Source organism: Trichechus manatus, unplaced genomic scaffold (assembly GCF_000243295.1).
Source record: "Trichechus manatus latirostris isolate Lorelei unplaced genomic scaffold, TriManLat1.0 scaffold00362, whole genome shotgun sequence".
In the NCBI taxonomy this organism is placed as follows: Eukaryota; Metazoa; Chordata; class Mammalia; order Sirenia; family Trichechidae; genus Trichechus; species Trichechus manatus.
This window is the reverse complement of record NW_004444298.1, coordinates 127,365-148,914: the sequence shown is the minus strand read 5'-3', so window position 1 is coordinate 148,914 and position 21,550 is coordinate 127,365. Positions and strand designations below refer to the sequence as shown.

The 21,550-nt window shown below is 35.6% G+C and overlaps 2 protein-coding genes and 1 pseudogene across 3 annotated transcripts; 2 read left to right on the top strand and 1 right to left on the bottom strand.

The window, feature by feature from the left end:
- Nucleotides 1-824: 824 nt before the first annotated feature.
- LOC101350277 (olfactory receptor 4P4-like) lies at nucleotides 825-3,356 on the top strand. 2 transcript variants are annotated; one of them, XM_023725707.1, is made up of 2 exons: nucleotides 825-1,925; nucleotides 3,337-3,356. In XM_023725707.1, exons 1-2 carry the CDS (start codon nucleotides 1,028-1,030, stop codon nucleotides 3,354-3,356), a joined length of 918 nt encoding a protein of 305 aa, XP_023581475.1. In that variant the 5' UTR covers nucleotides 825-1,027. The 2 variants fall into 2 exon arrangements, with proteins under 2 accessions (XP_023581475.1, XP_004391013.1); XM_004390956.2 differs by lacking the exon at nucleotides 3,337-3,356 and having other exon boundaries at nucleotides 825-1,996.
- A 13,347-nt stretch (nucleotides 3,357-16,703) lies between these two features.
- On the top strand, nucleotides 16,704-17,647 carry LOC101350030 (olfactory receptor 4P4-like; annotated as a pseudogene).
- A 2,588-nt stretch (nucleotides 17,648-20,235) lies between these two features.
- LOC101349777 (olfactory receptor 4P4-like) lies at nucleotides 20,236-21,325 on the bottom strand. The gene is given in 2 exon segments (XM_004390955.2): nucleotides 20,236-21,309; nucleotides 21,311-21,325. Coding segments are annotated over 2 exon segments (996 nt in total). The 3' UTR covers nucleotides 20,236-20,328.
- Between the last annotated feature and the right edge of the window lie 225 nt (nucleotides 21,326-21,550).

The window sequence follows — 21,550 nt, the reverse complement described above, 5'->3', positions numbered from 1 at the left end:
ACTGAGGATTTAAGCACATATATACCACATATACATGATATAGCTGTGATTTTTGGTTAAAAAAATGCCCAGATTCAATAATGTCAATCATGTCAAACATATCCAAAGTAAAGTCAATTGTATTAAAAAAAAAAGAAAAGAAAGCATAACAAAAATATAGCAAATTATAGGCATGTATCAAATTGCCTCATAATTCAAAATACATTTGTTGATTTTTCTAAGCTTTGCATGTATAATATATGCAGGAAATTTCTCATATATAACATTATTAACACATTACATTTCATATATTTGCATATGCTTTTTTGTATTTTCATTCTTACTATTTCATTTATGTGTATATTTTTTCATTAAAAACAGTAAGACTAGCAAAAAAATCTGATTTTTTTTTTTTCTCTAAAAGGGTGAATTTTATAATTCTATTGCGGCATAATACCCAGGTGATGTTTGATAATACATGTTGATAGAGTGATTAAATAAATATGCCATATTCTATAATATGCTATATATTTATCGATGGCACACAGCAACAGCAACAACATATATACAAGAAGCCCTGCCTGTGCAATTGGTAAGTTCTCAGCTGCTAACCAAAAGTTGGTGGTTTGAACCAACAGCTTCATAGGAGGAAAGACCTAGAGATCTGCTCCCATGAAGATTACAGCCTAGGAAACCCTACGGGGCAGTTCTCCTCTGTCATGTAGAGTTGCTCTAAGTCAGAATCAACTCAAGGGCACGCCCAACAACATGTGTATGTGTATATGTATATATATGTGTGTAATATATGTAAATTTCATCTCAGAAATCTAATATGTTGCCAGCAATTGATGTTTTCAAGAAAGGGACAAAGCACTCTGCAGAAAAGTTCCTAAATAAAAATCAAATTTCTATTTTCTTCCATCCTTGAGCCATTTTTTTCATTATAATCTCCCCCTTGCAAGGAATGATGTGCATCACCACATTTAACTAGATCTCATAAGAATTCATAGTTTATCTAAATTGCAGGTGGCTAAAACTGCTCTGGATCATGGAAAATAGGAATAACATCACAGAATTTATTCTCTTAGGACTGTCTCAGCAAAAAGAAGTAGAAATTCTCTGTTTTTTACTATTTTTACTTTGTTACATTGCAATTTTGGCAGGAAACCTGCTTATCATGATTTCTATCACCTGCAGTCAACTTATTAACCAGCCCATGTATTTCTTCCTGAGTTTCCTCTCACTCTCAGACCTTTGCTACACCTCAACTGTGATACCTAAGCTAATCATTGACTTACTGGAAGAAAAGAAGACCATTTCCTACAATGGCTGCATGACACAACTCTTTACCATGCACTTCTTCGGGGGGATCGAGGTCTTCATTCTCACAGGGATGGCTTATGACCGCTATGTTGCCATCTGCAAGCCCCTGCACTACACGGTCATCATGGGCAGACGGAGGTGTGATGCCATGATTGCTGCTTCCTGTGCTGGGGGGTTCCTGCATTCCTTTGGTCAGTTTCTGCTTGCCGTCTTCTTACCCTACTGTGGCCCCAATGAGATAGATCACTACTTCTGTGATGTCTATCCTTTGCTGAAACTGGCTTGCACTGACACCAGCAGAATTGGTCTCTTGGTCATTGCCAATTCCGGCGTGATGGGTCTAGTGACTTTTGGGGTCTTGCTGATATCTTATACTGTGATCTTATACACTATCAGGTCCTACCCCAAGGAGAATCGTAACAAAGCTCTTTCCACATGTAGTTCTCATATCACTGTGGTGGTCTTTTTTTTTGCTCCCTTACTCTTTATTTACATTCGACCAGCAACTACTTTACCAGAAGACAAAGTGTTTGCTCTTTTTTATACTATCGTTGCTCCCATGCTTAACCCTCTGATTTACACATTAAGGAACATGGAGATGAACAGTGCCATAAATAAACTATGTTCCCGTATTATGGGAAGGAGAAGGAATAGACTGAAAGACATTCCTGCTTGTCACCACAGAGCTTGTTGAATATGTATCTTCTCTACCCTAAGAACTTTAAAATGCATAAAGCTCATCTCTGTCTCTTGTATCTAGCAAAATGTATAGGCTCAGATATGAAAACAAGTTTAATATTTCCTGGATTTATACAGACATCCTCTCTGCTGTGCTTTGTTTTTTATATTCTTGTCTTGTTTATATGTCCTCTGCACCACTGATTCTTTGGTTCTATCAGTAATTTAGATATTTAGCAGCAGGCCACTCAGAGAAGTGTGCAAGCCAAATCAAAAGAGAGTCCATATATAGCTCATTCTTGTGTGATTATGTTTAGTGAAGACAATTCCAGCCATCAAACTATAATGTAAAATCAATTCTAATCTTTCACATGCATCACTCAGAGAATACTTTAAAAGATCTCATTTATACCATACAACAATACTTCTGAAAATTTTCATCTTCTACTCTGATAATCATGTAACCAGTATCGTTCTGGAGTTTCTTATATGCCTAACACCAACATGCTCTCTCAAGCCCCAGAGCAAAACCATATCTTTTCTTCCAACTTACTTTGTCTCCTAGCTCTGTTCATATGCAAATCAACTTCACATCTCTGGTAAATTCTAGCACCACGTAAAAAAAAAAAAAAAACCAAATCTGTTGCCATTAAGTTGATTCCAACTGACAGCAACCCTACAGGACAGAGTAGAACTGCCACATAAAGTTTCCAAAGAGTGGCTGGGGGATCAGAAGTGCCGAACTTTTGGTTACAGCCTGAGCTCTTAACCACTGTGCTACCAGGGCTCCCACACCATACAGTGTGTTGGTTAAGAGTATGGACTCTGAAGCCAGAATCTCTTGATTCAGTGCCACACTTTGTAGCTTACTAAAGGTGTAGCTCAACTTTGTTAGGGCAACTCTATGTCCCAACAAGGCATCTGTGGTATGGAGGTAATGATACTGGTATACCACTCACAGGCTTGTGAGGATTATATGTGAGGTGCTACAATAGTACTCGTCACATAGTAAGTACTCAATATGTATAAGATATTTTTATATCCAACCTCCTGTTATTTACCATTCTCGTAATGACTTTCTTCTGAAGCAGAGGGGGGCGTGAGGATGGAAAAAAGACAAGGAACACTCATACACAAATCTCGTATTTGTGAAACAAGTGGAATAAAATTTTTCACTGCAAGTTTTCTTTATTTGTTTTGTTTTTGTTTTTCCTAGCTCTTTAAAAACTAAAAGCAATTCTTTTTCCCCAGTGGTAATTCCAAGTCACCCTGGAGCATATTTGCCTCAAATCAGAAAGGACTAGGAGCAAAAACAGGTCACTGGGTAATTGCTTAAGATTAGAGAGGCACTCAAAGATCATAAGAAACTCTACTGACAAGAAAAGTTTTGCATAAAAATATATTTTCAGGTTGGTATAGAAGCCACAATAAATAAAAATGGTTCATACTGTCAAAGGATCCTATGATGGTTGCAGAATATAAAGATAGAGTAGTACTTGGGCTCAGTTTAAACTGCCCAACAAATAAAATTGCAAACATGACATACTAAAAATTCTTGAAAAATATCCTAGCATACTTTCCTGGTTGTTCTGTATCTAATTCTTGACATTTATCTCGAAAGAGCCTGAGTCGGGTGAGAGCTGGGCACATGTCAGAACAGCAACACAACAGAAATTTGCAAAGTCTCTTTCTGGAGTACAACAAACAGTGTTTCTGATAAGAATACTCACAAATCCTTGAATTGTATCTTTGTTTCAGAAGCTCTATTCTCTAACTTAGTAGACCTACATTATTAGAAAATAAAACTTCAAAAAAATACAGCAAATGTTTCTCTTTTATTTTTACTCTTGGAATAAAAGTTTTGAACAGGGATTATTAAAACATCTGTGGCAAAAACAAACAAAAAACATTGCAAATACCAATCATTAGCAAGGAATCCCTACTTTAACTCCTTCTTTTATGCACCGGCTCTCATTTCTTCTCACCGTCTCAAGGGCATCACTACATGGATTCTCCCCTCTTCCTCTGCATCTGTGATTTTTTCTCTCTTTGGTCATTGATATCAACATAAAAGCTGTAGGGGAAAGTGATGAGAGTCTTTGCAATTTAGTGGGTATCCTGACTAGATTTTCCATCCCAGTTACCCACCACTCATTGTCTTTGACTAGGATATTTTACAACTTTGTAGTTGTAGAAGTTAACTTGTAGAAAATGATAGCAAGGCCAATAATGCCTGTCCATGGAGATACAAATAGGTCCATGGAATGTGAATATTGATGGGACTTGCAAGTTTTGCATCCACTTGTAAATTAATTTCAGCCTCTTTTACCAGACTCGATGTGTGATACTTTGTGTTCTTTCCAATGGTAACATCTCAATACCAAAAACCAAACCCATTGCCATCGAGTCTATTCCAACTCATAGGTACCCTGTAGGACAGAATGGAACTGCCCCATAGGGTTTCCAAGGAGCGCTTGGTGGATTCAAACTGCTGGCCTTTTGTTTAGCAACTGAGCTCTTAACCACTGTGCCACCAAGGCTCCATCTTAGTGGTTGCCCCATTAAATAATGAGTTAAGTAAAATCTTTGACGTGTTTATTTTATATTTGTATAAGAATCACAATTATATCTTCTTTTAAAATGTATTCTTTAACAAAATAAACTCATTCATGTCATCTAAAACAAAACAAAAATCTCTTTTGTGCTTGCTTTCCCTTCCCGTTTTCTTTCCCAGAATCTGATTTCTTATCTTCCTATGCTCACTGTATCTAATTTCTCTCTTCCCAGTTTTATTGTACCCTCTCCAATCAGGTTTTTTTTTTTTTTTTTTTTTTACCTCTATCATTTTGCTCAGGCTTCTCTTATCAAGGTCACCAATGACTTTCATACTGATAAATCCTGGGGTTGACAGAATTCATCACTTTTTTCATTAAGACATTTTGACTTGGATTTGGGGTCTCCACACTGTCCTGATTTTCCTCCTATGTTTTTAACTATGTGCAATTTCTTTTCCTGGCTTCTGCTTGTCTTACTGAACTCTTTATTAGTGTTACAGGGCTCAGTCCACATTTCATTTATCCATTCATCTACTAATGGACACTTGGGTTGTTGCCACCTTTTGGTGAATGTGAATAATGCTGCTATGAACCTTGGAAGATCCCTGGGTGGTGCAAGCAGTTTGCCCTCAACTACTAACCTAAAGGTTGATGGTTCAAATCCACCCAGTAGATCCATAGAAAAAAGGCCTGGTGATCTGCTTCTGGAAAGATTGCAAGCAAAAAAAAAAGAAAACTCTACAGTGCACAGTTGTACTTTGTAATACATTTTGTTTTTGTTGTTGTTGTTTAGAGTATCCTGAAATTAGCAAAGCATAGTGACTAAGAATGTGGTATCTGAAACTAGATTGTCTGGGTTTTCATCCCAGAGCCATACTTTCTGCCTGTGTAACCCTGGGAAGGTTTCTCAACCTCTGTCCTTCAGTGTTCCCACCTGTAAAGGTGAGATAATAATAGTTTCTAACGATAAGATTAGCCCGAGTACTACATAAGTAACAGAACAGTATTTGGCACATAGTAATCATTAAATTAATTTTAGGTATTAACATGTATTTGGATATCTTGTATAGGTGGTTTTTGAGACAAGACAAAACCAAACTCACTGCCGTCAAGTGTATTCTGACTCACAGCAGAAGAGACAAATTGATTCTTTACCTGAACTGACACTTAACACAGAGAAAATAAGCAATTAGAATATGGCAAGTACACTCAGACTCAAGGGTTCAGTGGGAAACAGATTTCTCAGCTAAACAAAGCCTCATTATGAAAAACTGGTAGATACGGTAACATGATCAAAGAGCTATGCAAATCCATTTGAGTTAGGTCAGAAAATAGAGCTCATTTATAGCGAGGAGGAAGGAGTCCTGGTGGTATAGTGCTTAAATTTTCATCTGCTAACTGAAGGGTTGGTCATTCAAATCTACCAGTTGCTCTGTAGGAGAAATATGTGGCAGTCTGCTTCCATAAAAATTACAGCCTTGGATACACTATGGGACAGTTCTACTCTGTCTATGGGGTCTCTATGAGTTGGAATTGACTCGATGGCAATGGAGATACCCAGGATGATAGAGAATGTAACTGAGAATAATGCAAACATGTCAGTTGACAAACATGGATCTAGAGAGATGTTTTCATTTATTCCAGCAAAATTAGGAAAAAAAGGTCATGAAAGAATATTGTAGAAAAAAGAAAAGTTAATGTTATCAGAAAACATAGAGAAAAAGCAAACAGTGCATATTATTTTCTATGGGGACAAGAAGAAAAAATGTTTGCTGTCCTCAACAGGTTGTGAGAATATGCCTCTATAAGACTGAGTCAAAAAGTTTTAAGGAGAATAGCCTGATATTGAAAAGAAAAAGAATGTCAAAACAGAAACGGTTAGATTAGGAGGAATCATGAGGAGAGATAAAATTAATAGAAAAATTAAAATCACCTCTGATGGCTTTTAAAAAGTAAAATTGAAAATGTTGGCCATCAAATGCTGGAAACTTGAGAAGTTATCTCAATATGAAAAAGACAGAGAAAGAGAGATGAAAACAGTAAGGGAGATTATAATTAATATGGCAGATAAAGAAATTGAAATATACTGCAACGATTACGTGTTTTCCTATAGTTACAGTCTAAACACAATGAGACTAAAATATAATTTTCATGATTTGAAAAATAAAAAGTTTAAATAAAAGCAAATCTGAGCATGCAGATCTAAAGTCTTTTAAAAAATCTATAAAAATAGATCCATTCATAGACACTTATTGAATGTTTAAAACAATTTCAATGATAAATGAACAAAAATATCTGACAAGCTTTCAGGAAAGACAATAAAGACAAAGTAAATTTATCACATGATTCCAGGTTTCAGACTAATGTAAGGGTAAGATTGTTTTAGCTACAAAATGGATAAGAAAATTCAATTTCCTGTAGAGTTACTTGAAGACAAATTGACAAGACAACCAGAAATTAGTATCTGTATAATATAAAAAGTCAAAGTTTTATTATTTTATAAAGCTTTTGCAAATTAAAAAGAAAAGACTAAAATCACCTTTTTTTTCTTTTAAATATGCTATTTGTAATTTTATATTTGTTTACTTGTTTATTATCTGTCTCCTCCTTTAGTCTTCAACTTCATTCAGGGCAAAAACTGTGTGTTTTGTCCACCAGGATATGCACTCTCCACACTGAGTTTTACTCAACTCAGATTTTGACATTAAGAAGTTTTGTTGTTAGTTGCCTTCAAGGTGATTCCATCAGAGTGACAGCAAATATTTTTTAAGTGAATGAATGAATGAGATCATTTTATTTTTTATTATAATTCTCTAGATTTTCTACAATATGCAAAACTCTAATCAGAAAAAAGTATGTTTTTAGTAATTAATTTCTATATAGTAATACATTTGTAAGCTCTATGTAGACCTAGAAAAAGAACCCCTGGGAACAGATGGGCGTCCTGAAAGAGCCATTGTAAAGAAAAGGAGAATCTTTTCCAGGCCAACCAACCAACCAACTCCATTGCCGTCTAGTCGATTCCAACTCATAGCAACCCTGTAAGAAAGAGTAGAACTGACCCATAGGGCTTCCAAGGAGCAGGTGGTGGATTCAAACTGCTGACCTTTCATTTAGCAGCCCTATCTTAACCACTGGGCCACCAGTACTCCCACAAGTTTGCTTTTATGGGAAAAAACAAATCTTAAACACTTGTTTCACATTCTCTACTTTTAACAATGACCATAGGGTTACCTGGTACTTCCCATTTCAGCTCACCTCTGCCTCCCCCTTGTCCTAAAATGTGGGCACTACCTACAACTTTTCTTTATAGCCCCCATGCCCCATCTCTAATCTCAGTGCCTTAGATGCTGATGCAAAAGGGAAAAAATAATAATTAACTTTAGCATACCTATTTCCTGGAGAGAAACTTAAGCTATGGTCTAAATTAGTATACTGATAGGAAATTTCTAAATCCTGAGAGATATCAAGAGATATTCTATATAATAAATTTTCTCAGAATTCACATTCAATGACAATATGACATCAGAAAGAAAAAATATGTATATACATGTCTTCCCTCGGGCAAAGGTAAATGCCAGAGAGGTACTTCTTTTCTTTCTCAGAAATAGAAAAATAGTTTGCTGAGAAACAAACAAACATAACATTTTAAATTTAGTGTTTTTACAAAATCTGTATCTTCAGATAGAGTTCATTGGTGTTTTCTCATATTGTAAGACTTCATGCAATCTGAGAGTTATTATCGCACATCAGTGTTAATTTTTTTATTCTGATTTTACCCTACATGTGAAGCCTCCGCTTATAAGACATCTATCTGATGAGTTAAGCAGCTGGTAAGTTAAAGCCAGTTCATAAATGCACTAGTCATTTTTCTTAAAAAGAAGATTTAAATTATTCTGATTGCATTCATGATCTAGTCTTTCTAAGAAAACTTCCAATGGAAAAAAAAAATCCAGAGTCATTAAAATTACTAATTTTACTGTTCTGGGAATGCTTCTACCTTGCCTTCCCACTATAATAAACCACTGGTTATGGTGAACTTCACATTTGTGCATCAGCTGCTAGATTATCAGCACCCTATCTTTCAGCAGATATCAAAATAGCACTAAATTTAATTGTTTTGCTTTATTTTAGAATTTCAGAATCTGAAGCATATCAGTAGTCCTTCAGTTCCATGATGAAGGAAAGTTAAATATAAAGAAAAATTTATTGGCCCAGTAGGTAAGTGATCAATATTTTGGAGAAGATGATGAATATAAAATTATTAAAAAGCAAATAACAGTATGGTTCTAAGATCATGAAGAAGCAAAATATGTATGGAAATTTTTCTATAAATCTACTCAAATGCATGAAAACTGTGGTGTATGTTTCTTCTAAGTTTAACTTAGGGAATGATTTGTTTCTGATGAAGAGCAATCTTCAAAGTGGGGAACTCTGAACATCTGTATAATTTGAGTAGGGTTAATGAATCCAAAGGAGAGAAAATAAAAGTGTTAAATAACTGAAATAAGCAAGAAATTACCTTCAGGAATACAAAGATTAGCTTATTTTTTAAATTTTTTTTGAGAAATAAGCAAGTGTTCCTTCTCTTTATTACGCCTTCCCCTTTTTCAGATTTTTATTTTTATTTTTTTGAGGTGTAATTTACATTCAATGCAGTGCACAGACCTGAACTTCATAGTCCAATCATTTCTGACCAATGCACACATCCATGTAACCCCTGCCTCTATCCAGATACAGGACATTTCCATCATGTTAGAAAACTTTCTCATAATCCTTCCCAGTGAACCCCTCCCATCTCTAGTGGCTTTGCTTGTAATGGCTTTATCATTCTAAAGGGCCAAGATAATAATTTCCATTATAGTTTATAGCCGATAGACAACTTCAGGAAGTTCATCATAACTCTCTGAAAGTAACCTGTAAGCTGCACCTCAGCCTTTATCTCTTAAACATATTTCCCAGAACTCATTTACTCTAACGACATTAGGATCTTTCCCATAATAAATGATTATTTTTCTATCCAGCTAAGTACAATGTTTGGATTGAAAATATATAGTATGGTTTCAAAGGAGAGACACCCACTGTACATGCTTATTAAATAAATATACTGTTTACTTATGTAAAAAGCTATCTTATCCAACCTTACATTGAATCTCACTCTGTAAATAGATGATATAGTAAATGATGTGTTTACATGCCACTGATGAATCATTAGATTTTTTTTTTTTTTAATTATTATTAATTTGGTTTGTGGTTAACCCTTCTTTGTCCTGGTACTATTTTTTCAAGGACATTTGCAGAAACTCTCTAGCAGAAAGAGTGGACAGAAGTATTCTATAGTCAAAGACTGATCACCACTTTGAGATATGTTTTCTTCATAGGGAAAACTTTAAGCATTAGAAGTGATGAGTGCACTTTTATTAAAAAACGTTTTCTTAAGCATGATTCTTGAGCAGTAGTTTTTCAGATGTTGAAAGACATTTCATCAGCTATAGATCTAGATTCTAAAATATTCAAGCCCATTTCTTTCTCCATCTTTCATCCCATGATGGATATCTTACCAGCATTTTATATTAATTCTCTGGTGAAAAAAAAATGTGTATGGGTCAGTAAAAATCCCTCACCTCACAGGAAAACATTTGAAGGGGCTTTTGTCACCATCTGTAGGCTTAGAAGCACCATCTCCAAAGCGAATAAGCCTCATTGAACTATAAGTCATTCTAGCAATTATAAAGACTTGTTCACTCTTGTACTTCAAGAATCTAACTCAATGGCTGTCACAGAGAAAGTATTCAATATATGTTGAATAAATAAATATTCTGAGGCAAAAACTGGCTCTTATCCAACTTTGTGCCCCTATTACCTAGCAAGATGCCTAGCACCTATAAGCTACTTAAGCCTTATCATTGACTTGACGTGGCCACAGTTAAATGGTAATGGGCTAAAGGGACATGACAAATGAATCTGAGGTCATCGTAGAGATTTGGTTCAAGACAGTTTAAGATCATTTAGTTCAAGGCACTAATTATCCGAGTTTTTTGCAAACCAGTAAAGAGAGTCAAGATGTAGTATGACACATGTTGAGACCAGCTTATTCCTGACCAGGAAACGATTCTTTTTAATGAGGGAAAGCTCCCAGGAGTGAGAAACTCCAGCCTTCAGGTAAGAAAGGATAGATAGTTCACAGCAAACTATGCTGTGTCTTATGTACCTACATTTATTTATCCATGTGGAAAACATTATGTATTTTAATAAGTTATTCTATTCTTGTAATAATAATAATAAAATGAGCTATCATGTTATTCATAATTTGTATTTATATCCATCAATATGACAAAGATGTATAATAGTAATGATAAATAATTATTAAATGTTCAATCTTAATATTGACCAGGTTCTATCCTAAACTTATTACATAAATAAACATATCAAATCCTTACAACAAATCTCAGAGTTAATTATAGTATCATTCATTTTGTAGATGAAGAAATTGAAGTTACACATTTTACACAAGATCATGCTACAAGTGATTTTTGGAGCCAGAATCCTATCTCAGGAAACATAGTTCCAGAATCCATCTTCTTAATGGCTAGGATCTACTACCACTTGAATACCTAAGTACTTCCCATGTTCATAACATTATGGAGGTTCCAATGGAGAAGCAGGAAGAACTAGTATTTTTTTCTCCTATCTTTTGTGTGTTTTTTTTGAGCATAGAGCTTCATATTTGATTTTCACAGTAATCCTGTAAGTTAGGTGCTGCAGTGCTCATCTTATGGAATAAGAAAAGACAAGGTTCAAGGAGGTGAAGGATCTTACATTTAAGTGTAAGAGCTGTGTTCTGAACTAGGGTATACCTCCAAAGTCTCTGCTACTTCCAATATTATGAAGACGGAGGTAGTACAAGTCACAGTTCCTGACCCAGTGTGCTTACATTTTCTCTTGGGCCTTGAGGTAGAGCACATGAGAAGTAAAAAGTCTTCAAAACTAGACAGCTCACAATTTAGTGTCCATTGGAAGCCAGGAACTGGAACTATTTTAGGGAAACTGAGAAGTAGTAAGGACAGGAGTAGACAGAAGAGTCTTCCTGAGGATTATGATGTGTGACATGGCCTTGGAAGGACTGGGAGGACTGTGGTGGGGCAAAGCAAAAAGGAAGACATTCCAGTGTGGGGAAATCAACTGGAGTGCAGAGTGGTGAGTGCACAGCACACAGCTAGGGAATGGTGAACCAGCCAGTCAGCTTGGAGAAGACAGTTCATGTGAGTCGCTGTTCCTGTATCTTGGGACTGTGTTTTGATGCCTGAATACTGAATAATATGTAAGTACTACTACATTTCTCTCTGAAGATAATAGGCATAAAATAGAGAATGTTGTTCATGGGATAAGGCAAGAACACCATGCTTGTATGAAGTTTAATTTGGCAAACACAAAAGGGTTGTTTTTGTTGTTTTGATGACGATGGTGATGGAATCTTAAATTTAGAAATGGTAGAAGGTGGCTAACAATTATTGGATGTGCAATATCTTCCAGGCATTGTTCCAAGAACTTCACATTTGTTAGCTCATTTTTATGCAACAAATAACCCTAGAAGGAGGTGTTACTATTATCTCAAAATTACAGAGAAAGCAACTGAGGTACAGAGAAAATAACAAACTTCAAAATACTATGTTTTTCCTGAGTCTCGATTTATCCTATGGATCAGGGAAAGGATGGAGAAGGATGACAGGTACCTAAATATGGTATTTTCTACAAACTAACAGAACAAGGAGTCACACACTATCAGAATCTGGGAGGTCTTCTGAGATTGTCTAATGCAACTCCTTCATTCCATAGATGTAAACCTGAACTCTTATGTAATCAACTGTTAAATGACAGGGAGGAAGAAAAAATTTGATCTCTAGTGTACTGATACAGTGCTTTTACCAGATGGTTACTTAAAAAGGAAGCATGTTGTTTGATGCCCTTGAGTCAGATCTGACTCACAGCAACCCTAAGTAAAACAGAACAAAAGTTTCTCCTTCGTCTGCCATCCTCAAAACAGTAGGTATGATTGAGCCCATTGTAGTGGCTATTGTGTCAATCCATCTTGTTGAGGGTCTTCCTCTTTTCTCTGACCTTTGACTTTACCAAGAATGATGCCCTTGTCCAAGAATTGGTCCCTCCTGATAACATGTCCAAAGTAAAGGAGATGCAGTCTCACCATCTGGCTGCTAAAGAGCATTCTGACTGTACTTCTTCCAATACCTTCTTCTATTTGAGAGAATATGAAGAGAATAAATTCTCTTATGGAATCCTGCAGCTTGTGTGCTTGATTCTGTAAGAAGTTAAGGGAGAAAAATGGTTGAGCAAAGCAGCCTGCATAATTTGTTTTATAATGTGCTGGAGGGAAATTTTTAATACTAGAAAAGTGGTTCGGTTTTCTTTATGTTTCCATCTGAGCAACCATATTTGACTGTCTAGTAAGATGTAAGTCAAATGAGTTTTCTAAAAATTTACTTTTTTTTAAGTGTAGGTAACTAGAAAAAAACTGAATATTTTGTAATAAATTTATGTTGATTATCATATCATCTCTTCATGCCCAGAGTAATGTGACAACAGTGTTGAAAATTGCATAATGCTTTATGATTTTCTAAATCCTTATCCATCTATTGTCTTACATTGCAAGACTTTTGGTGATATTGACTCAGATAGTTGAAATATTCATATTTATTTAGCAAATCAGAACAGTATAAGAAGACTATATCAGTCTTTCAACTAAAAGAAACTTGATAATAATAATGTTTTTGATTCTTAATACATTTTTAAATTATCAGGGTGAACTCCTGGTCTTAGTTTCCCGTTAAGAATCTTAGTTGGGTTCTAGATCCATATAGTCACAATTCTCAAATATTGTAGGCTGCATTTAAAGGAGAAATAGGCAGACATATTTATAAAGACACTTTCAAATTAATTTCACATATATTTATTAATAATGTAAAATATACTTTTCTTTATAAAATATTTCCATTTTCTGAATATAAATACAAGTTTATGGTAGAACATTTGTAAATTACAGAAGCGTACAAATTAGAAAATTAAATTCACCATAGTCTAACTATCTGGAAGTAGTCACTGTTAACAATTTGTTGAAATATTTAAATTAATTTCACTTGAATTTAACAGAAGACTTGAACAGAAACTGAAGAATTGCTAAACTTCAGATAAATATTTCTTACATAAAGAAGCACTGACTGTTAAATAATAACCCCCAAATTAAAAACTACTAAAATGTTTTTCAAATACATGTGTCTCAATAAATTTGTTTAGAGTAGAACACATTCAACTTAATATAAAAGGCAGAAGACATCAGTGTTGTTTAAAAATGTTTTAATTGCTTTTAAAAATGTTGAACCAGGAATGACGTTTAAAAAATTCAAAGTGCATTTACTCTAAACCTCCAAGAAAAATGAATTAAAAAAAGAAAAGCCAAGCTGTAAGTATACAAAAAGCAGAGCTACAAAACACATTTAGAAAAAATAAAATGTTATGGAAAAAAATATCCTTTTACAAACTTGAAGAGATTACAAGTGAATTCAGAAAAATAATTTGCTCTTCTGTTTAATCCTGAGTTACTTGACAAATGGATGATTGGTAATTTTTAATATTGTATTATTTGTTCAAAATTTTAGTACATTTTGTTTAAGTCCAAATTTTTTCCTTAGTTAATAATCTATTTAGCAAAAGCTGCCGACTGCTAATTGAAAGGTTGGCGATTCAAAACCACCAGAGGCTCGGCAGGAGAAAAATGTGGCAGTCTGCTTCTGTAGGTTTACAGCCTTGGAAACCCTATGGGGTTGCTATGAGTCAGAATTGACTCCACTGCAGTGGGTTTGGTTTGGTTTTACGGGACAAGCAGAGCCCCAAGTTGGTGAAAACGGTTAATGCGTACACTGCTATCCAATAGGTTGGTAAAAGGTTGGTGGTTCGAGTCCACCTGGAGGCACCTGGGAAAAAAGACCTGGTGATCTACTTTCAAAATGTCAGCCATTGAAAAGCTATGGAACACAGTTCTAGTATGACACACGTGGGGGTGCCATGAGTTGGAAACAACTTGGTGGCAACTGGTTTATTTTTTTGTTTTGTTTTTTCATGTGCCAAGCACAGTATAAATGCCCCCCCCCCCATTTTTGTGATCTCATTAGGAACAAACCAGTCATGTAAGTCCTATGGTTACCTCCATTTTACACAACCAGAGACCTAATGAGTTGGGAGAAAGGAGATAAGCTGCATGTCTCTAGATCTTTCTCCAAAAGTAGTTGGTCAGTCAATACCTCCAACTACCCCAGAACAACATAACAGAGGAGTAGAGAGAGTCCAGCATTGTGATTCCTTTGAAAATTCCTCTATATTGAAACATGTGTGGTGAGGAAGAAGGACTCCCCCAACAATACTTTCTGCACTATTTTTGAAGATAGTTACAAAGATTTTTAAATAGTTCTTCTTTCTTCCATGATCAATTGCTTTTGTTTACTTACATCATTTTTCTGTATACTTCAGGGTTTCTACAAATTCTGTTGATTCTCAATTGTCGATTCATAGTAACAGAAGAACTACAAATTAGATCAGTCTAGAAAGTAGACATAGGGTTCTCTACTCTATGTAGGTCCTGCCTCTGAATATATGGCCTAACTCTATGAATTGCACATAAGTATATAGGTTATGCCTATTAAGACATATGGCAACAGATAAAGCTGGCTAGCTTGTGACCTCCTAGATTGTCAATATGAAGAAGGCTTTAATCTTGAGTAGAATAACTGCATATTATGCTTCTGTGCTGAAATTATTTTCCTTTTTTTTTTCCTTTGAAATTAAAAAGTTTACTCTTCTCTCTGCCGATATAACCTGTGTTAGTCTTCAACAGCTCAACTCCTCTTCTTTATCTAAAATTATTTCTTCTGGTTTGATACTAGGCATGAATGCTACAAATACTGACTTGGTATATAGGTCCCCAACAGGTCTACAATAGATCCTTTAAATAAAATACTTTGCAAGTCTCCCTGTTTCTAGAAGGTAACATAGCATAATATTTTAGAGCACAAGCCAAAACATAGCCTAAAAAGAAAAAATTCTTTGCCATCGAGTAGATTCCAACTCATAGTGACCCTATAGGACAGAGCAAAACTGCCCTATAGGGTTTCCAGGGAGTGGCTGGTGGATTTGAACTACTGACCTTTTTGGTTAGCAGCCAAATGCTTAAACACTGTGCCACCAGGGCCCCAAAGCTGTCTATGTACGTTCAAAACCAATAGTGGTTGCTTATTAGAGTTGTGAGCTTGTATCTATTACTCAACCACTCAACGTTTTACTTTCCTCATCTGAAAATGGAGAAAGTTATACCTGTTTAGTGAGAGAAACTGAGCATATAATAGTTCATATATGTACAAACATAACACGCCCTCTGAATAAAATCTTAGTAATTGCTATTTGTTTTGTTCTGTGTTTTTCGTAGAAGTTAACATTACAAGGTTCTGATAGTATAGTAAAGATTTGTCTTACAAATACCTAAATAATTGGGCAAATGCAATATCTTATGTTTAAGTAATTCTCCTTGGCTTATTAAGTTATTTCATACCCATTTTTCTAGTAATTTATGAAAAATAATCTTGTGAGGTACACAAAGCAGTTTTCCATGATGATCACAGAGGTTAGGGGACTCATCATTACTGTGAAACTCATCTTGGCTCTCCCTGGAAATTTCTGTTTTGTGCCTGTTCTCACAGTGTAATTATTATCAGTGCTCTGTTTCACTCGCAAAAGTCTCCAGTTCAGATTTTACATTATATAGTCAACCTACTTAAAACTATTGAGAATTATCTTGTTGATTTATTCTACATCAGAATAATTTTCTGTTTACTCACCAAAACATTCAAATTACACAAAATCTTGGATTGTGCCTAATCCATCACTGTATCCTCAGTTCTTAGAATAGTAGTGCCATTAAATGTTCAAAATAATTTTGTTGAATGAATAAGTGGTTTCTATGAACCTCAAAATAGCTTGGGTCTAAAAAAAAAAGCATTTGTGCCATTTCAATTAGATAATAGATTTCCTTTTTCTCATCAATAATTTGTCTCATTAATTTTGTCATTTCAGGTAACTTTCTGGAGCCATCCCTAATTTCATCAAACCATGGAAAATAGAAGTAATGTTACTTTATTTCTTCTCCTGGGACTTTTCTCAGAATAAGAAAGTCCGAATGCTCTGCTTTTTATTTTTCTTACTATGTTACCTCACGATATGGTTGGGAAATTTGGTTATTATGATTTCCATCACATTCAGCCAGCTAATTAACCAGCCTGTGTACTTCCTCCTTAGTTACCTTGCTCTCTCAGACCTTTTCTATACCTCCACTGTGACACTCAAACTAATGACCGACTTACTGACAGAAATGAGGATCATTTCCTATAAAAACTGCATGACACAACTTTTTACCACACACTTCTTTGGAGGTATTGAGGTTTTCATCCTCACTGGGATGGCCTATGACTGGTACGTTGCCATCTGCAAACCACTACACTATGCCATCATCATGAACACGCAAAGATGTAACTCAATTCTCATAGCATCATGTGCTGGGGGACTTCTGCATTCCCTTGGTCTATTTCTTCTTACAATTTTTTTTACCTTTCTGTGGCCCCAGTGAAATAGATCACTATTTCTGTGTTGTCTATCCTTTGTTGAAACTGGCCTGCACTGATACAGACAAAATTGGTTTCTTACTCATTGCCAATTCTGGTCTGATGGGAATGGTGATCTTCGTTGCATTGATGGCCTCCTACGTTATGATAATGTATAATTTGAGAGCACACTCTGCAGAGAGCTGCCACAAAGCACTTTCCACTTGCAGTTCCCACATCACTGTTGTGATTCTGTTTTTTGCATCTGTCATCTTAATTTATATTAGACCAGCAACAACTTTACCAGAAGACAAAATGTTTACGCTATTTTACACAATTATTGTCCCCATGCTCAACCCTCTTATCTACACACTTAGAAACATGGAGATGAAAAATGCCATGAAGGAAGAGTGGTGCAATCGAATGTTTATGGAAAGGAAGCAAATGATTTGAAGGGCATTTGCAGGGAAAAATGAAATGCAAATGAATATCATCTCATGACAACTCCAGACCATGTAGAAGCCAGGCTTTGAAATATAGCCGGCCATCAGTAGAGTACCTCTTTCAGTTCCTTTCCTGACTTGCTTCCCTTGTTTTAATTCTTCACTAGATTTTAAGTTTCATCAGGTTAGGGGTCATGTTATGTTTATTTCACTGCTCTTTTCTTAATAACAAGCAAACTTTATACCATATATTAAAAACTCAATAAATATTTATTGAATTAATGTGTGAATATCTTATTGCATAACCCTGGTTCTCATACACTATTGGAATCAATCTCATGTTTTAGTGACCCATTTGGACATTAAACATCACCCTTTTGTTGATATTTATTCCTCTTCACGTCTTTTTCTACGTCAATATATGTTGGCTTCCCACAGCTCTGACTGTGGACAAGAAGGACTTCTACCGGGGTCCAACTGGACAATGGCCAAATCAACCATCCCAGATACCAAAGAATCAGGAAACATAAGTAATGGCTCAATGCTTTTGGAGTGCTTTAGGTTTATTTACATATTATTTTCCCAATTTTACAACAGAATCTGCATATATGATAAACCTGTTATTCATAAGATCTGTTCTTACAAGAAAAACAGCCAACTTATATTAGAAAGAGTCAAATCACACACACACACACCCTCCAAATTAAAAGGTCTTACTAAAACTCCTTTTTTTTTTTCCTAATAGATCTTTTGGTGATGTTGAAAAAGGCTGGGTGGAAAATTACATTGACTGTATATACCTCTTTATACATTTAAAAATCTATTTTAAACCTTCTATCTCAAACCACTTTATTACATTACCATAAAATTAATCTCTACCTAATTTTATAGGAAACAAAGATAGTACAAAATATTGAATAGTCAGCAAAAAAAAGGAATTCAAATCTCCCAAATCATAGGCCAATGAATCCCCTGTCCCCCAGGATATCTCTATATAACCCCATGACCTGGCAGTATGTATACATTTTATAAATATGTCTCCTTGTTAGTTTGGATGATTTTTTCAATATAGATATAGTAAAGTCACATCATATATACTTAAGATGGGAATTGAATGTGGTTTAAATTACCCAAGGTCACAAATACTCCTCCATGCATCTGTCACTTTGTCATACTGTGGGGGCTTGCATATTGCTGTAATGCTGGAAGCTACTCCACCAGTATTCAAACACCAACAGGGTTACCCATGGTGGACAGGTTTCAGCTGAGCTTCCAGACTAAGGCAGACTAGGAAGAAGGGTCTGGTGGTCTACTTCTTAAAAAATTAGCCAGTGAAAACATTATGAATAGCAGGGGAACATTGTCTGATATAGTGCTGGAAGATGAGCCCCTCAGGTTGGAAGGCACCTAAAAAACTGAATGCAGAAAATATCCAACAATATCATTAACATCCCATGCAAATAAAATTTTGCTGAAGATCATTTAAAAGCGATTGGAGCAGTGTACAACAGAGAACTGCCAGAAGTTAAAGCCGGATTCAGAAGAGGACTTGGAACCAGGGATATCATTGCTGATGTCAGATGGATCCTGGCTGAAAGCAGAGAATACCAGAAAGATATTTACCTGTGTTTTATTGATTATGAGAAGGAATTCAACTGTATGGATCATAACACATTATGGATAACACTTCGAAGAATAAGAATATCAGAACACTTAATTGTGCTCATGAGGAACCTGTACATAGATCAAGAGGCAGTCATCGAACAGAACAAGGGGCTACTATAAGGTTTAAAGTCAGGAAAGGTGTGTGTCAAGGTTGTATCCTTTCACCATACTTATTCAATCTGTATGCTGAGCAAATAATCTGAAAAGCTGGACTATATGAAGAAGAACATGAGACCAGGATTGGAGGAAGACTCATTAACAACCTGCGATATGCAGATGACACAACCTTGCTTGCTGAAAGTGAAGAGGATTTGAAGCACTTACTGATGAAGATCTAAGACTAGAGACTTCAGTATGGATTACACCTCAACATAAAGAAAACAAAACTCCTCACAACTGGACCAATAAGCAACATCATGATAAACAGAGAAAAGATTGAAGTTGTCAAGGATTTCTTTTTACTTGGATCCACAATCAACACCCATGGAAGCAGCAATCAAGAAATCAAATGATGCATCCCACTGGGGAAATCTGCTGCAAAAGACCTCTTTAAAGTGTTAAAAAGCAAAGATGTCACTTTAAAGTGGCTGGTGGCTTTGAACAACCGACATTTTGGTTAGCAGCCAATCACTTAACCACTGTGCCAATAGGCCATATGGCCCTTTAAATCTGGGATGATAGATGCCAATGGAGTTTCCATAAATTTTGAGATTATCCATGGAACAAAACATAGAGAAATTAGAAATGTGGGCACTGATTAGCAACCTTTGAACAAAACACAAAGAAAAAAATATCAACTAAAAGTAGTTGAACAAGGAAATAATGACTCAAAGTACCAGGGGACAATGTCGATAAAAAATATAGGTCAATAAAGAAAGAACGAAGTAGTTCAAAGTAAATTATAATATTAATGAACTGATGTCAGTGGCTATGCTTATGTTTCTCATAGTCAGTTTCTGCTTTAATAAACTTACGGTAGGGCAAACTCACTTGAATAGGGTGTGTAATGAGGAGTAGATATGCCTTTCAGAATAACTGCCTTCCAATCGAAAATGGATTCTGGCACCACACTTTCCTCATGGCATTCTTCATCTCCATGTTTCTCAAAGTGTAGATCAGAGGGTTGAACATGGGGGCAATGATGGTGTAGAAAAGAGCAAACACTTTATCTTCTGGAAAAGTGATGGCTGGTCTAATATAAATATACAGGATAGGCACAAAGAATAGAACCACAACTGTTATGTGGGAACTGCAAGTGGAAAGAGCTTTGCTGCGGCTTTCAGCAGGGTAAACCCTGATAGTGTATAATATGAAGAAGTAAGACAGCATCAAGACAACAAAATTCACCAAACCTGTCATGCCTGAATTGGCAACAACCAGGATCCCTATGCTGTATGTGTCAGTGCAGGCCAGTTTCAGCAAAGGATAAATATCACAGAAGTAGTGATCTATCTCACTGGGGCCACAGAAGGGTAGGTTGATAGTGAGGAGACACTGGACAAAGGAATGCAGAAATGCCCCAATACAGCAAGCAAAGATCAATATATAACGTTTCCTCCTGCTCATGATGACCATGTAGTGTAGGGGCTTGCAGATAGCCACGTAGCGGTCATAGGCCATCACTGTGAGGATGAAGATTTCAATCCCCCCAAAGAAGTGTGTAGCAAAAAGCTGTGCCATGCAGCTAGCATAAGAAATCCTGTTCATTTCTTTCAGTAAGTCGGTGAGTAGCTTGGGTGTCACCGTTGAGGTATAACACAGGTCTGAGAAAGCAAGGTAATTAAGAAAGAAATACATAGGTTGGCCTATTAACTGACTGCATGTGATGGAAATGATTATGAGCAAGTTTCCCATCCAAATAGCTATATAACAAAATAAGAATAGCAGAAAGTACAAAGTTTTAATCTTCTTGTTCTGGGAAAGTCCCAAAAGTATAAATTCAGTGACGTTATTGACGTTTTCCATGGTCTGATGCAGTGAATTCTCAGAAGGTGTAACTGGAAAAAAAGTGACAAGTTAGCATTAGAAATATTGACTAAGCATGGTATGAATCAGAGTGAGTATAGTAGTAACAAATTAAGTTATTCAATCAGCTATCCTATATTTAAAGTCATTAATTCTAAACCTTGTACTGGTAGGTTTACCATGGAACTTACCATTCTAATTAGGTTACTTTTGAGAGTGAAATGGAGTGATAGTAATAGTTATAATAGCTCATAGTATAAATTAAGATTTATATTCACTCTAC

Coding starts and splice junctions, on each gene's coding strand:
- LOC101350277 (XM_004390956.2), top strand. CDS start 1,028: ATGGAAAATAGGAATAACATCACAGAATTTATTCTCTTAGGACTGTCT.